At 47.3% G+C, this 16,075-nt stretch overlaps 1 protein-coding gene across 6 annotated transcripts in view; it reads left to right on the top strand.

Moving 5' to 3' along the window:
* The window catches only part of MAP3K13 (mitogen-activated protein kinase kinase kinase 13), a 71,556-nt gene that overhangs the window by 42,945 nt on the left and 12,536 nt on the right, over positions 1-16,075 (top strand). For all 6 annotated transcript variants that reach the window (XM_051781775.1, XM_051781771.1, XM_051781777.1 and 3 more), the window contains 6 exons: positions 3,691-4,265; positions 9,745-9,928; positions 10,057-10,248; positions 11,105-11,263; positions 14,115-14,273; positions 15,838-15,946. In XM_051781775.1, coding sequence (XP_051637735.1) covers positions 3,764-4,265; positions 9,745-9,928; positions 10,057-10,248; positions 11,105-11,263; positions 14,115-14,273; positions 15,838-15,946 — 1,305 coding nt within the window. In that variant the 5' untranslated portion in view covers positions 3,691-3,763. The remainder of the gene's footprint in view (positions 1-3,690; positions 4,266-9,744; positions 9,929-10,056; positions 10,249-11,104; positions 11,264-14,114; positions 14,274-15,837; positions 15,947-16,075) is intronic.

Below are 16,075 nucleotides of genomic sequence, written 5' to 3'. Positions count from 1 at the left end.
GCAGACACTGTATCAGGCAAGGTGAGAGCAGGCCTTGTGATAGCTTATTGATCCACTCAGTGATTTGGGTAAACTCTCACTTTTCTGATAGTTTTAAACTGTGTTTTGAGCTGCCTGACATGCTGAGGTGCAGCCTCACTCTTCCCAGAAGAGATGCTCTTCCTGCTCCTTTTGTCTGAGCATGGTGGGTTTTGCCTGGAAAAAGTACTTTGCCTGGAAATGGAACCATTTACGGGAAGTTGTGATCATAGAAAATTACACTGATCCTCAAATCTCCTTCCACGTGTAAGGTAATTTGTTAGTGCAGAGTGCATGAACTCATCAGAACAGTTCAAATCAGAGGGTCTGCCTTGAAGTCTGTGTGTGCAGCAGCACTTAGTGAAATCAGAGTCTTTTAAATATGCACAGTCCTCCCACACACGGAGCTTCCAGCTTGTGACTGGAAGGCTGCTACAGCAGGAGCATGGCTGAGATGGAAACAGCACAGCCCTTGGCTCTGCCCTTCCCTGGCAAAGTTAAGGAGGCACATGCAGATCATAATCATGGAATCATGGAATGGTTTGGGTTGGAAGGGACCTTAAAGCCCATCCAGTGCCACTCCCTGCCACGGGCAGGGACACCTTCCACTAGCCCAGGTTGCTCCAAGCCCCGTCCAAGCTGGCCTTGGACACTTCCAGGGATCCAGGGGCAACCACAGCTTTGGGAAACCTGTGCCAGGGCCTCCCCACCCTCCCAGGGAACAATTCCTTCCCAATATCCCATCTCACCCTGGCCTTTGGCAGTGGGAAGCCATTCCCCTTGTCCTGTCACTGTGTGCCCTTATGAAAACATGGCAAACAGTCTGGATATAATGAAACTTCAAACTTTCAAGAAAACATTTTTCTTTGCCTTGAATGAAACTTAGATTTCTTTTATTGGGAAGAGTTCAACATGAAAAATCTCAGCCTTTTGGTGCTCTGACCGAAAGACTGGAGGAGGCATGATGATAAACCTTGAAAAATGCTCTTCTTCCTTTCTGTGAAGAGATGGTGAGGCTGAAGACAACCCAATTTATTTGTGTTGAATCAAATTTTGCTAAAGCAAGAGGTTGCACATTGCAGAATTTACTGTAATGGGAGAGAATTAAAAAAATTCATTTCCCCAACAAGTTGGCACTGATGTGTCATGGCAGAAACTGCCTGCTACCCCCACCAGGGTTTCTGGACCATTTTGCTTCACATTGGCTTGATATGAAGTTGTTTTAAAATAAGTGCTGCTGTCTTATGCTCTCCAAACAATGAGTTTGCTACACCTCTGAAAATCAGGCTGCTTATGTAAGGGCCTAAATAAGGCTGTATCATGCCAATTTGAAAATACTTCTGTGACCTTTGCCTGCCTCCTCTCTCCATCCAGGGGCATGTAAGATGGCAGAGCACTGTGCTTAAAGACTTTTTTTATTTGAAATGTCTCAGGGTTGGAGAAAGCAATTTTATCTGGGAAAACAGATTTGATGTCCCTCAGTCTAGGAGTTTGTTCTTGGCTGGGCTATTGCAGCCATGTCTAAGCTGTGTTGTGAAAAGCTGTTCTTTCCCTGTTGAACCAAAATTCCAGAGTCAGAAAACTGCATAGAAAGGTAAAAGCAAAAACTTAAGCTTGTACTAGTGTACTCTGAGAGTCAGGTAATAGCAAAATGATTTTATCCTCCAAGTCTGATTTAATCCTTTATGCACTTATTACATGGCTTAGATTTGAGATACTTTGGGGACACTGTTACCTCAAATTCTGCCCTTACTTTCATATTTCTCACAGGAAAACCTGACTGATGTTTTATTTACATTGCTTAGTTTCTGTGTCACCTAAAGTTACAAACATTCTCTGTAGGAACACTGGTCACATTTTGCTTTTGTTTAAAGAATCACTTCTTTCTCTCAGAATGTTGGAGGTGAGCAGGAGCAGTGCCCAGAAACACTTAGTTGGGCCTGGCTTGGTGTTTTTCTGAAATTCTGTTCAGGTCTGAAACTTTTTCTCATCAGCAACAAAATCTGTGATGATAGAACCACTGCTGCTGGTAGTAATTGTACTACTGAGGTCACACTGCAACTTCCCACACCCAGGAGTCAGTCCTTATAATGCTGGTCAGAGGTAGGTCAGGAATAACCAACTCTCCAGCTTCCAGTACGAGTCTCATTCAGCTCCTATACTGTCTGGGCTGTGCTGCAACATTTGCCTCACCTGCTGTTTTGTTTTCTTTTAAAGACAAAGTCTGCAGCCTAAATAACATCCTTCTAATAAAGCTTTAATGCTTTATTAATCCATGTGATCAGGAAGAAGTAGAGGAATGTAATCCAGGCTCTTGGCTGTTCTCTTTTGCTGCTTCCTCTGCTGGGGAGGGACTGAAGCCCAGGGCATGAGCTTTTCATCCCACAGGCTGAAGGTCTTATCTCTCCTCTCTGCAATGACCTCATCTTGAGGAGTTACAGGTCTGAGCTGTTCCCTTTCCATTGGCTGTGTCCTACCTGGCCACCTCTTTCTTCTTTTCAGTGGCTGTTTGCAGAGCCCGGGACTTTGCTCACAGTGTAACTGATCTTACTTCTGAACAAAATACTTTGCTAATGCCGTTTATTTTTTTCCACCTCTCAGCTTCTTATGGAATTTAAAACCGGACTTTGTTCTGTGTTATGGGATGAATGAACTTAATTACTTTTGGCACAAAGTTAGAGCCTCTTGTTTCAGAAGTGGGTTCAATCACTGTATGGGCCATTCACTTAGGAATTGGACTTGATGATCCTTATGGGTCCCTTCCAGCTCAGAATATTCTGTCAAGTGACTCTGTCCCAAAAAAGTGTTTTGGCGGTTGGCAGCTCTGGCAGCCTGACCCCTGGCTGTGGACCTGGCTCTGTGGGAAGGTAACAGAAGGGGTTGTAGGAAAAGGGTCCCTCAGTGGAGCTCATAGCAAGAGATGAGGGGACTTCTTAAAAGGGATCCCAGCTCTGAATTTATGTGCACCTTACCAGGAGCTCCTGCAGGGAAAAGCAGAGGGCAGTGGGAGGAGATGCTGTTGTGGAAGGAGGGAGATCAGCAAGGAGGGTCTGCTGTGAACTCTGAGTCGTAATTGTTTATGAGGGTGACATGTATGTGATTAGAGAACTGAACAGTATCTTTGCCACACTGAACTTGAAAGGATTAAACTAAAGGTCCAGGATGGTCATAAGTAGGTGGGGCTCAGAGGGAGCGGCTACAAACCATCACTGGGTGGGCTCAAGTACCTTTATCACTGGGCTTTGTTTCTCTAATGTCTTGTCTTGAGGGTTTGCAGAGGAATCCTGAGCTTGTGGGCTGTGCCAGACCAGAAACAGAGACTGGATTCAACCCATACCTGAGCTGGGAAACCCCCAGGGCCAGCTTCAGTCAGATAAATGCTATAGTAACTCTTCCGCAAAGAGTCTTTCATGATTTTGACCTTTAGGCTCTTGTTTAAAACTTGTGGTGTTTGTTTACCAGGCAATTCCTGCAGTAGGTTACCGAGACTACTGCCTGAGTGGAGTTTCTGTTGGAATTATTTATTTGTTTCTTTTAGGGCAGTAATTATTTACCAAGTATCAGCAGTTGTCTGGAAAGTCTAGTTAATTATCAGCTCGCCTCAGTGAAAGCGCACGAAGTGAAAATACTTAAATAAAAATTTGAAAGTTGTTCTTTTTCCTCTCCTTTCAGGTACTGGGTCCACGTGTTGCATCTGAGTTGTGTTGCACAAATTCTCTAAGCCCCAGCTCGGCCCATCTCCTTGATGCACACTCACAGCATCATGGCCAGCACTCAGGAGCGCCTGGGCCTGTCTTCCTCCCCGAACTCCATGGGCAAAGCTTTCTGTGAGGACAAAGACTTGGGTCGGTTCCCCGACGAGCACCCTCCCGCCGGGACCCACCCGTCCCCTGAGCTCATCGAGGACGTGCGGGACAAGGGTTTGCTGCCGGCGGAGCTGCTGGAGGGCGTGAGCAGCCCGGTCACGGCGGCCGTGCTCACCAGCATCAGCGAGGACTCCCGGGACCAGTTCGAGAACAGCGTCCTGCAGCTGCGGGAGCAGGACGAGCCCGACACGCCCGTCCCGCAGGGCCCCCGGGGCGCGGGGGACGGGGACAGCCACGGCGCGGGGGACGATGTCAAGGTGCAGTTCAACAGGTCGGGCAGCGGCAGCGGCGGCTTCCTCGAGGGGCTCTTCGGGTGCCTGAGGCCCGTGTGGAACATCATAGGCAAGGCGTACTCCACGGACTACAAACTGCAGCAGCAAGGTGAGCAGGGGACCCGGCCCGCGGCGCTGCGGGGGGAGCGGGTGACGGGCAGGGAGGGCACCCGGGGCTTTTGCCCGGCTTCCCACGGACCGCTCTTGTGTGGTGCAGCCCCTCTTCTGGGCGTGCAAGGACAAATCCTGCACTGCAGAGCCAGCGGCCGTCATTTGTGGCAAAAGCAGCTCGGGATGGAGTCAAAACCGACTGCCTGTTCTGGCCCGTGTGTGGTCTGTTGTGACAATGTCTGAATCTGAACCGAGCGTGGGGATCAGGAGGATCTCTGTTGAGGTGGTTGGTACAATCCCTGTGTTAATTTCTGGAGGTTTTTCATGTCAGATGGACAACACTGACATAGGCATTTCCCATTGGGAATCTGTATGTGAAGGCTTTTCCAGCTGACCACCTAAATAGCAGAAGTGTCACTTTTCTTTTAAAAAGACTTGTGTGCCTTTTTATTCAGCAGTAATTTTCCTCTTTAAAATACCATTCCATTCAGAACTTATCTTTCCAGAAATAAGGTTTATACCTTTTTTCATTTAAATGTGTAAGTGTAAATGTGTAAGTGTATGTGAGTATGAATATATATATAAAATATGTAGTTTGGAAATAAGTGATGTCCCAGTTTATTTCATATCTATATATGGTATGATATATATATCATATATATAGATATAAGTCTCTTTAGGTGCTGCTGAAAGCTAAAGGGCAGAGTATGTTCTGCTGTTGGTGTCTGATTTCTCCCCTAGAACAGGGGGAGGGAGGTGGCAGATGGGAAAAGAACAAGCTGTCATTAGAATTAAGGAGCTGAAATGGTGGAGGCTTATGGAAAATGGGAGCAGCCTGGCCACCATGGTACCATGGGGCAGAAGTGTCCTGTGCTGCTGTGACCATCACTCACTATTAATCAAATGATTCTCTAGCACTGACAAATTATAAGATACATGGTCAGAAACCTGTCTAAGTGGTTCATATCTAAACCCCAGAGGGATGGGGAACAACTGCTAATATGAGGGAACAGAGATGTTAAACAACATTTGGGTGAATTTGGCTGGATGTAAACTTACTCCTTCCCAGAGTCAGTCATTCCCAGCTCATAACGGAGCAGGAAATGCACCTCGGCATTCCAGGATGGCAGGTGGCTCCTGAGCAGCACCTGTGTGCTCAGCAAGGGTTTGCTTGGCTTGAAATCCTTTGGCACAGTCGGTTCTAAATTTTGTTTGCATGTTGTTTATTCAGTGTGTCACATGTGGTTCAGACTATAAATATAAAAAGTGACTGGAAGGTCCTTGGGGGATTAACACTGTTGGGATTGCACAATTGCAATATGTGGAGTTGGATGTGGACAGTTTTGGAAGGGACTATCAGGCTGGGGAGTCTCCCTTGGGAAGGAGGAGGAGATTGTGAGCAGTCAGATGACATCCAGAGGAAGCACTTGGTTTTGTATGGAAGTCACTCGTGTCAAAGATTGAAGCACTAATGAGTGAAAATGAGCAGCTGAGAGGGGGGCTGGGTTGGAGGGTGCTCACAGATCTTCTGTGCACAGAGGGGTCTTGCTGTTCTCTGTGCCCTGAGCATGTCCAGAGCCATGGAGCCAGGGGCTTCTTGCAGTTTGCTGTTGGCATCAGACCCTTCTAAAAGGGCAGCTTTGAACTGGCTACAGATGTGGTAAGGCTGAGGATTTATTGGGATCTGCTGTAAATGGCCTGTGTGGTTTAGCTGCATCTTCAGTGTCTTCACAATAAGCAATGGGAGTGAAAAGGAGATGTTTCTTATATTATTATTTTTTCCTCTGAACTGCTCTGATGGCACAAGTGCACTTCTGTTGCCCAAGGATAAACCTTTCCAAACTGTTGCTGTGCTGAAATTTGAGGATTTTGTCAGAATATTCATGTTCTGTTTTCCAGATGATCTCATTCTTGCTTCTTGCCACCAGAAAATCATCTTTGTGTGCATTTCATCAGCTACATACAAGCCAGCACTTCAGTAACTGATGGGATTATTTTTATTTTTGCTGTCTTTTAGCAAGAGCACAGAGGAATTTGTGTTTGTGTTTGTTCAAGTCCTGTGCATTTGGAGAAGAGGCTGAGGAAATGTCTCTGGCTCTTTCAGCAGCAGGGAGAGGCTTGTGGTGACCTTTCCTTCCCCTGGGAGCTTCTGTACAGCTTTGGGCTGGTGCCACAGATCTTGCAGATGATATTTTTTTCCCTTCTTCATGAGACAACTACTTTAAGCCTCATCCAGGAGCAATCCTTTGTGTTGGGCTGAATCAACAGCTGGGGTAGGAGCCCAGTTTGGATCTGCAGCCCTGTGACCTTGCAGTACTTAAAGGGGATTATAAAAAAGAGGGAGAGTGGCTTTTTACAGAGACAGGTGACTAAAAGAGGAGAAATTTAGATTAGATGTCAGGAAGAAATTCTTCCCTGTGAGGATGGGGAGGCCCTGGCACAGGTTGCCCAGAGAAGCTGTGGCTGCCCCTGGATCCCTGGAAGTGTCCAAGGTCAGGTTAGACGGGGCTTGGAGCAACCTGGTCTGTGGTGTCCTGCCCATGGCAGGGGGTGGAACTGGGTGAGCTTTAAGGTCCCTTCCAACCCAAACCATTCTGTGTTGCCTGGAGGTGCTTCCTGGTACTTTTTGGTGCTCTCCATAATCCCTGCCTGCCTGCTTTGGATCTCCTGCAGGCCCAGACTCTAGGATGTGGTGGTGGTGTTGTGGTGTGCCTACAACTAGTGAAATACAAATAGGTTCCATGCCCTTGGCAGATGTCTGATCCTTGAGCCCGCATTGCCTGTGAAGGTCTGGCTCGTGACTGGGTAAATGAGGGGAAAGATAAGAACAACTTTTACATGATTCCACGTTATTTTCTTGTTGAAAACACTCCTTGAATGTCCTTCCCAGTATCCAGGGTGGTCATCAAGAGGAGTGGGTTTCCATGCTTCCCTTAAGGACCCACTCTGGGAGCTGCTGCAGGCTGGTGGACTGAGCAGTGCCAGCACTGCTTGGTGAGGGGCCTTTCCTGCAGGGAGGGTTTGCTTTTGTGTTGTTCAGTGCCAGCTGAGGTTTAAGTATTTGACCCATAAAGACCCATAAAATCCCTCCTGACTGTTTTTCCAGTTGCTTACCCTGATTTCTAAAGGCTGTTGGTGAGTGCTTTCAGGGAGATACAGTCAGTTCTTTCATTTGCATCTACCAGTTACTTAATTGGGATTGTTGGGACTCCAGCACTTTAAAGTAAGACTTGTTTGTGTTTCCTACAGACTCATTAGACTTGCAAGCCATTTTCTTTGGATTAAGAATCTGTCTCCAGGAGTTGCTTTCACCTTTCCCTTCACAAGTTACATGTTTACTGTCGCTGTGAGGGTTTCTGTGTGTACCTGGAGAGCAAGGTGCCCATCCAAGGGTGGTTGTGGTGGTGGGGTTTCTGTAAACCAGAGATGCTTCTTGTCACAGTGCCAAGGCTGGCCAGCAGCCAGTGCTGGAAAAAACTTCCTCCAAATAGATTGACTCAATGGCTCGGGCTGCTCCTGCGTTCCTTCCCCCATGGGAAACAGATTCCCATCATTCTACTCCAGTGGTTCTTAATCACCTCAGAAACGCAAGTTCTTGCGTAATTCCTGCTGCTATTACACTCTAATTTATTTAGGGCAAGTTTCTTTAGGCCCAGAAGAGTCTGACTGTTGCACTGTATGTTACATGTGGTTTGTCTCTTTGTTCCTCTTGATATTCCCAAAGCTGTGGCTGCTCCATCCCTGGAAGTGTCCAAGGCCAGGTTGGATGGGGCTTGGAGTAACCTGGGCTAGTGGAAGGTGTCCCTGCCCATGGCAGGGGGTGGAACTGGATAAGCTTTAAGGTCCCTTCCAACCCAAAGCACCCCAGGATTCTGTGAAAGAAACAGCTATTTCAGTACAACGGAATTGTTTCAGTGTTGCCCATATAAAAACACTGTTTACCAACACACACAAAAATCACCTGTATCTGCCACCTCCTTTCAGGAGCAGTGAATTTGTGAATTAAATAGAAATACAGATCTTCTCAATTTATTTATGACTGCTCTCGTTTTATTTGTTTTCTTTATTTAAAGTCTTTTTAGTATCTAGATGTCTGACGACTTAAATACCAATTACAGTTCTGGGCTGTGAGCGGATCCATCAGTGTGGAAAACAGCCTTGTGTCTGAGGGGGAACGTGTGCCCAGGGTTGAACTTTGCCCTGCCAAGGCGGGGGGAATTTCTGCTGTAGATGAACACTGTTGTTGTTTCTAGTTCAGTGAGCAGAAGGAGTGCTGGGGTCTGGCTCCAGAGGGGAGCTGGGAGCCATTCGGCAGGAGACAGCCAGCCAGTGTCTGACTGACACAGGGATGAAAGAGGGAAAGGTTCCCATTGGGATCAGCCCACAGACAGTTTGGGGATATGTCTCCCTTCAGTGACAGGATCAAAAATGTGCACTTTGGCATAATCCCAGCTGCAGCCCTGGGAATACCCCGGTGGCTCAGGAAAGGGATGAGACAAAAAGACACACCTTTGCAGTCTCCAGCAGGGCTCTGTGCAGGTGTGACTTCCTTTTATTTCAGAAATCAGTGGGTTACTGGTTGTTTTTTCTGCTAAATAATTTACTCTCTAAACTTACACATTTGTTGAGTCATGATAAATAAATAATTATCTACCTTTTGTCTTGCTGTTTGTGAGATTTAAGGTAATTTCAGGGTGAATCACAGAGAGCAAGGGTTTCTGTTCTGATGGGTACAGCCCTCCTGAAGCAGTTTATACTGTGCCACTGGACCACTCCAGGACTGTCTCTACAAATGTGTGTAGGTCCCAAAGAGGAGGGGTTGCTTAAGCTTGTTTTGCCTGTTTGACATTGATACACACAACATTGGTGTGGGAAAGACCCGTTTCTGCCACTGCTGGTGGTGGTTGATGTGCTTTGTGTATTTGGGTGACTTGGTGGTTGCTGGTCTGTGTTTTACACAGACCAGCCACTTCTGGATTTCCCTTTTATTTCCTATTTGTGCCCAATTTGGGTGGAGGGAAACCCTCAATATTTTTTTATGTCAGTTGTGAATATTAAACGTTTTTTCTCATCTATGCTTTTCTATGGAGTCATGTACTTTGTAAGAGATACTGTCCTCCTTCAGTGTTGGGGTAGAGGATCTCCTCCCAGAATTGCCAATCCAGGGTCCCTGGCATGTTCAGTTCCTGCCTGCCAAGTCAAAGTGGCCCACCCAAGTGGTTAGCAGGGTGGTGAGCTCTGAAAAAGCAGCAGGAAGGACGGGAATGAGCAGGCTGGAGGTGACTGGGGTGGATGAAAGGGATGCTGGGGCTGTGCACGTGCTGTGTGTGCCTCCATTGCTTTCTGCCACCTACTACCTCTAGAAAAGTCCACCCTAAGGTGTAGGAGAGGGCAGGTGCTGCCCTGGTGTGATCTTACAGCAGAATATTTTCATGGTCTTTGTCTTGGCTGTTATCCCGTTTTTCTGCCTGTGCCAGATACCTGGGAGGTGCCGTTTGAGGAGATCTCGGAGCTGCAGTGGCTGGGCAGCGGAGCACAGGGAGCAGTGTTCCTGGGCAAATTCCGGGCGGAGGAGGTGGCCATCAAGAAAGTGAGGGATCAGAACGAAACGGATATCAAGCACCTGAGGAAGCTCAAACACCCCAACATCATCGCGTTCAAGTAGGTGGTGGGACTTGTTCCAGGTGTTCCTTTGTCCAGGCAAGAGCCTTCCGCTCAGGTTCTCTGGGCAAGCCAGCCTTGCTGTCCAGTTGTGTGTCTGCAGCTCCTCACCGAGTTCTCTTTGGCAGGGGGGTCTGCACTCAAGCCCCGTGCTACTGCATCATCATGGAGTACTGTGCCCACGGGCAGCTCTACGAGGTCCTGCGGGCGGGCAGGAAGGTCACCCCTCGGCTGCTGGTGGACTGGTCCACGGGCATTGCCAGTGGCATGAACTACCTGCACCTTCACAAAATCATCCATCGAGACCTCAAGTCACCAAAGTGAGTCTCAGCTGCTTAAACATCCCCGTTTGGGTTCCTCAAGTCACCGGTTTCAGCTGCTTAAATATCCCCCAGTTTGGGTTCCTCAGGTCACCAAAGGGAGTCTCAGCTGCTTAAACATCCCCCAGTTTTGGTGCTGTTTTTTTCTTGAGGGATAGTTTGAAGTTTGGTCAAAAGGCTCTACTATTCTTTTTCCACACTGTCTCAAAACTAATGAGAGTGAAACTACTGAAACTCGTTGGCACTCCCCTCCTGTGCTGTGGTTTAACAAGTCTGGAAATGCTACCAGTACCTTGATACATGATAAATAGCAGTCAGGAAATACTTAGTGATTTCATAGCATCCAGTCCTTTTTGAAAGTGCTTTTTATTTTTCCTTCTTAATCTCTCGTTATTTTCCTGATTTTTCTGGAACATGTCTCTCATTTCTCTGTTGCTTTCTGACTAAAACATTCTGGCTGCTTATGTTCTTACTCCCTAGATGTTCATCACTTTTTTAGCCTGTGACAGTGCATTAAGATAATGCTTTTAGATGGTTTACAGCACAGTTTAAGGTACAGAGGTGCCTCTGAATCCTCAGTTACTTGTTAATTTGCAGTTTTATCAGGATTGATTTTTGATTTGTAGCATGCAGAAGTGCATTTGAGGAACAAAACACAACCCCAAAGCCAGTGAGAGCTTTCATCAGTGAAAATACATAATCTTTTCTCTTGTACTGCAGTTGTGAGCAGCATGGCCTCATCAACTGGCCGTGTTGATTAAGAAGGGATTTATTCCCGGGGGCTGTTGCGCTACATGAAAAGTCATAAAATGCTGATTTCTTTGTTGGTTGGTTTGTTTTTTTTTTTCCCCTCTAGTGTTTTAGTTACACACACAGATGCAGTGAAAATTTCAGATTTCGGTACATCTAAAGAGCTCAGTGATAAAAGCACCAAGATGTCCTTTGCGGGAACAGTGGCTTGGATGGCCCCGGAGGTGATACGGAACGAGCCCGTCTCCGAGAAGGTGGATATCTGGTGAGTGGAGTTAAGGGTTAAGTATCTTCACCTTCTGATTAACCACTTGGTTTTCCAGCACTTCCCACATTCTTTCCTCGTCCTGTGCCTGGGGATGGTTTGCTCTGGGGTGGACTGTTCCTTTCTCCCTCTGCCTGGTGCCCTGAGCTGTGTTCCTGTGGGCTGTAATGGAGAGGGGAGTGACACACACGTGTGGAGGTTCCTGATGAGGCCCAGTGCAACCTGTGTCCTGCAGGGAGCGGGTGCAGAGGTTCTGCCCTGTGTCGTTATTCAGCCTAGAGCTTTCTTCCAGTGCTCAGGACACCCTCAGCAACCTCAGCAACCTCTGCAGCCAGGGTGGTTTTCCATTGCTTTCTGCCCTCTCAGGCCATGCTGGAGCTGTAGGGAGGCCTCTGCCCCACCACCTTGTGCTTTCTGCACACCAGGCTTGGATGTTACGTGAGCAGCCACAGGATTACAGTCCAGTGATTCTAACCCTGGATCCAAAAGGGAGGAAACCAGGAGAGGCTCTAAGAGTTTTGAAACCTGTTTCCATCCCATGTGAAACATGCTTTGTGTCCAAAGGAACAGAAGGAAAGGTTCAGTTTCCATGCTGTTAAAAATGCTTGAGAGGGCTCAGCCTTGGAGCTCCTGTGGGAAGCCTCTCCACAGGTTTCAGAGCCCTCAGGGGAACTGCATCTTTGTTTCTGCCTCATTATTTCTGCATATTAAATGTCAGCAGCCAGGACAAATGCCCTTCTCCCTGCTTTACAGCCAGGAGGAATTTTCCTTCTTGTGGTTTTTCAGCTTCAGATGCTGTCACATCCTTGGCCCAGCAGGAAGCTGCAGGACAAAGCTGTGGGTGGCTCTGGGGGTGATGGAGTCAGACAGCAGCCTGCCTGCTGCTCCAGTCTGAGCTCAGAGCTGGGCTTAACCTGATGGGCAGGGTTTCCTGTGGTGTGACCTGTGGTGTGCAGCTGCTCTGCTGCCCACAGTGTCCTGCATGTTCATTTAGTGTGGATGTACAGCCCACGGTTCATCAGAACGTGGTGTTCTGCCTGCTCAGGTGGTGTGGATGTACAGCCCACAGCACGGCCAGCCCTGCTGGGAGAAACTCTGGGCTTGTTTTGGAAAGAAAATACGCTCAGCATTTGTCTTCTGAGCTCCTCCCTTTGAACCACAGGATCATGAAGAGGAATGGTGCTGGATTTCCACCCTCAGCTTTCTGTCCTTTAGAGGGGTTTAGGTTCAGGAATGTTGTGTGGAGCATCCTGTCTGATACAACCAGCTGAGCTGTGGGCTCTCCTTTACTCCTTCCCTCAACCTTGGAGAGCTGCTCTTTGGTACAATGTCCTCTTGAGTCCACAGCAGTGGTGATTGCTCCGACTCCTCCTTGCCATCCGTGCCTCCCCCAAGACGAGTTAAAAACGATATTCATGGATGCTGGCAACAAATGAGAACAGTTCCTAAGCTGCTTATATGTCTGCTCTCTCTCATCTTTAACAGCATGCTAAAAAATAAATCTATAATCTTATCAGGAGTCTTGAAAATCCTTTGTCAGTTCTTAGTCATAACAAAGCTGAAACCAGATGAGCTTTCCTCGTAGTTTGTCCAAATACCTGGATCCCTGCTTTCCTGCAGCACATGGATAAAAATTTCAAGAGAAGAAAATGTTCCAACTTTGCTTTTTTTTGTTTGGTTTTTTTTCCCCACATGATTTGAAGCCAATGGGCTTTGAAAGTGCAACGCTTTTCACGTGAAGTTGTTTCCTGGCTGATGGTTGTTCAGACCTGGCAGTTTGTCCCTTAGAAGTTTTTCTGTACTTAATAAAAGCAACTGGATATTGGTACAAGCCAGACACAGAAACACCCTTCTCACTTTTCACCTGGTTGGACCTGCTGGCTTGGCAGGGTTGGTGTCCCACAGGGGATGGGGTGTAAGTAAGGTGACACGTCTGGGTTGGAAATGGAGATGGTTGTACCTCACCTGTGTCACAGCCTGGTTGTTGATGTGCAGTAACAGTGGTGTTGGTTCTCAGCAGCATTTTGTTTACCTCTCTATTGACTGGTTTGGTGTTTCATTGGTGTTTTATTGGGTGAAGATTGTAAATAAATCAAATAACACTTGGCTGTTATAAATTAAGGTTTATGTCCTTCCCCATCATTAAGAAAGAGAAACAAAGTGAGTTTCCTTGCCTGCATCTTTCAGTTCTTGTAGGAGGTTCTTTCCCAGACTGAGTTCTCTTAATTAATTTTTTTTCTTGCTTTCCTCAACACAAAGGAAATATCAGTGAGACCTCCTGTACTTTTGGTACTGACACTTATGCATGTGGCATTGTTTCCTAATTTCTGTGGTTGCAGTAGTTGTAGTGCTGAGTTTCAAACCTATGAAACTCTTACCTGGGCATACAGGTAACAGTAGAGGGAGCTTTTGGCTAGGGAAAAATATGTCAGTTATAAAAAGAAAAGCCACTAAACCTTTGTTGTGTTGTCTCTGTAAGACACTCAGTTCTGTCTGTGCAATAGTCAATGATCTGTTCTTGCCAACCAGGACAGTCCAAAGTCTATCTGAGAGAAGCTGACTTTCCTTTTCTTTAACAGGACTAAGACTTGATCTGTACAGAAAATGTGCTTTCAGGATTTTTAAATTCTCACAAATAAATAGGAAAGGGTGGGTGAAAACCAGTGTGGTTTGGTGTTCAGCCTAGTGCTGGGGCAGAGGAGGAAGAGTCACCTGGGGTGTTAAAAAACACTGTTGCACCTACTTGCAATTTCAGACCAGACATCCCTATTTCCCTGTTTTTGCCTAACAAACTGTTCTTTTCAAGCTGCAGAGCATGAATTCAATTTATCCTGGTTTATTTGTTCTTCAGGTCGTTTGGGGTAGTTTTGTGGGAGCTGCTTACGGGAGAGATTCCCTACAAGGACGTGGATTCCTCGGCCATCATCTGGGGAGTGGGCAGTAACAGCCTGCACCTTCCCGTCCCTTCCACCTGCCCAGATGGCTTCAAAATCCTCATGAAGCAAACCTGGTAAGAGCCTGAACCCTGCACAGCACAGACCTAGGGCTGGCTCCCAGCTCCCTCCAGACTCCCAGTAAAACCAGTGTCAGGGTGGGAGTGTTGAGCCCAGAGCAGGGGGCTCTGAAATGCTCCCACACTTGTCCTGAGAGCAGTAAGTTCTAACATTTTGGATTCTGCTTCCTTGTGGCAGCGGGGTTGGGCCCCAGAAGGACATTTGGAGGTTAGAGGAAGTAGGGAGAGACCTGTCTGGTTTGCTGAGTAGATGGGGCAGGGGAGGGAATGGGCGGACACTGGAGATGGGCTGGTGAGCAGGAAGGAGTTGTATAGGAGAGAAGTGGGAGCAGAGCCTTACGGAGCCCCAGCAGGTGACAGTTACCCCTGAGTTACCTGTGCAGTGTGAATCCGGAGCAGGCAGCACAAAGGGCATCCTCTGGCCTTCAAGAGAGGTTTGATTTGTTGTAGCAGAGTAGGGGATAAAAGATGGGAAGAGAAAAGGAGCTGGAAGTGAAGTAGGGGTAAAATTCCTTGAGGCTGGCTCCAGAGTGAAGGGAACTGATTTTTCACTCTGAAAACCCCTTGTAAGGGACTGGACAAAGAGAAATTTGAGCTTTCTGTCTGGAACACAGATTTTACAGGCCTAGATATGGAAAATGCTTTCAGTTTCCTCCACATACCAGAACAGAGCTGAAGTTCTTTGTCTTGGGTGAATGAATTAAGTGATTTGTCCTTGTAATTGCATCTCGACACAAGAGTGTAAAGGCTCTTCCAGCATTTTCCCACTCCATGAGTTTTACCAGCCATCCTCTCCGTGGCACAAGGGGGAAAACGTGCCAGAGCCTGTGTGGATCTTTTCCAGGGGCTGTGTGCCCGACCCTGAGCTGCAGGGCGGTTCAGGGGCAGTGGAGGGCAGGAGCAGCTGGTGCAGCTCTGTACTACAGCGAGGACGTACAAACAGTTGTGTCCCCACCTAGTGGAAGGAGGGGGGTTGTAGGGGAGAGGAGGCTGAAGAAGCTGCTCTTGTTCTGAGCAAGAGGCTGGTTCAGTCCTGAAGCTCGAGTGAGGTATTTTTTCTCAAAAATACAAATGGTTTTGTACTTTCCTGAGATCTTACAGGGATTTTTCAGTGCATTACAGTACTGTCTGGGCTCAGGCATGTATGGTGTGACAGCTCACATACCTTTGGTGCTTATAAACACCCTGTTTTGTTGAATGTAAATTATCATTTCTGCTAGATTGAGTATTCCCAGTGTAAAAGTTGGAAATTGATGGAACAACAGACCAACATATGTTTCTTCTTGACAAGCAAATCAGGATACAAACTGAAACTGTTCCTATCTTTCACTTTGTAGTCTTAAATGTTTTTCACCTCTTTTGCTCCTTCAGCAAAAAAACCCCCAGCTCTAGCACAATAAACTCGTATTCAGCAAAAGAGAAAACCAGAAAAGCTCCTCTGCTCTAGCCTGTCATCTGCACAAGTTCAGAGAATAGTTCTAGTGGAGCCCTTTCAGAAGGGCAGGAGAGGCTGGCAGTGTTCACCTCACCCATGCCTGGGGATGTGTCTGTTTTCCCTCAGGCAGAGCAAGCCCCGGAACCGTCCCTCCTTCCGGCAGACCCTGATGCACCTGGACATCGCCTCTGCCGACGTGCTGGCTACTCCTCAGGAAACCTACTTCAAATCCCAGGTAACTGGGGAAGGGCTGGAGCCCCTGAGCACTGCAGTTAGCTCCAAGGATTTGATTCTTGGAGGCAGGAGTCTGGACCCATGATTTCGGTTTGATTCTTGGGGAGAAGCAAACTGATGGGTGTTTGAA

The sequence above is a fragment of the Manacus candei genome, unplaced genomic scaffold, assembly GCF_025592945.1.
Source record: "Manacus candei isolate 608988 ecotype Guabito, Panama unplaced genomic scaffold, ASM2559294v1 h1tg000015l, whole genome shotgun sequence".
Classification (NCBI taxonomy): domain Eukaryota; kingdom Metazoa; phylum Chordata; class Aves; order Passeriformes; family Pipridae; genus Manacus; species Manacus candei.
Note: the sequence above shows the minus strand (reverse complement) of the source record. Positions and strands in the feature narration are given on the sequence as shown.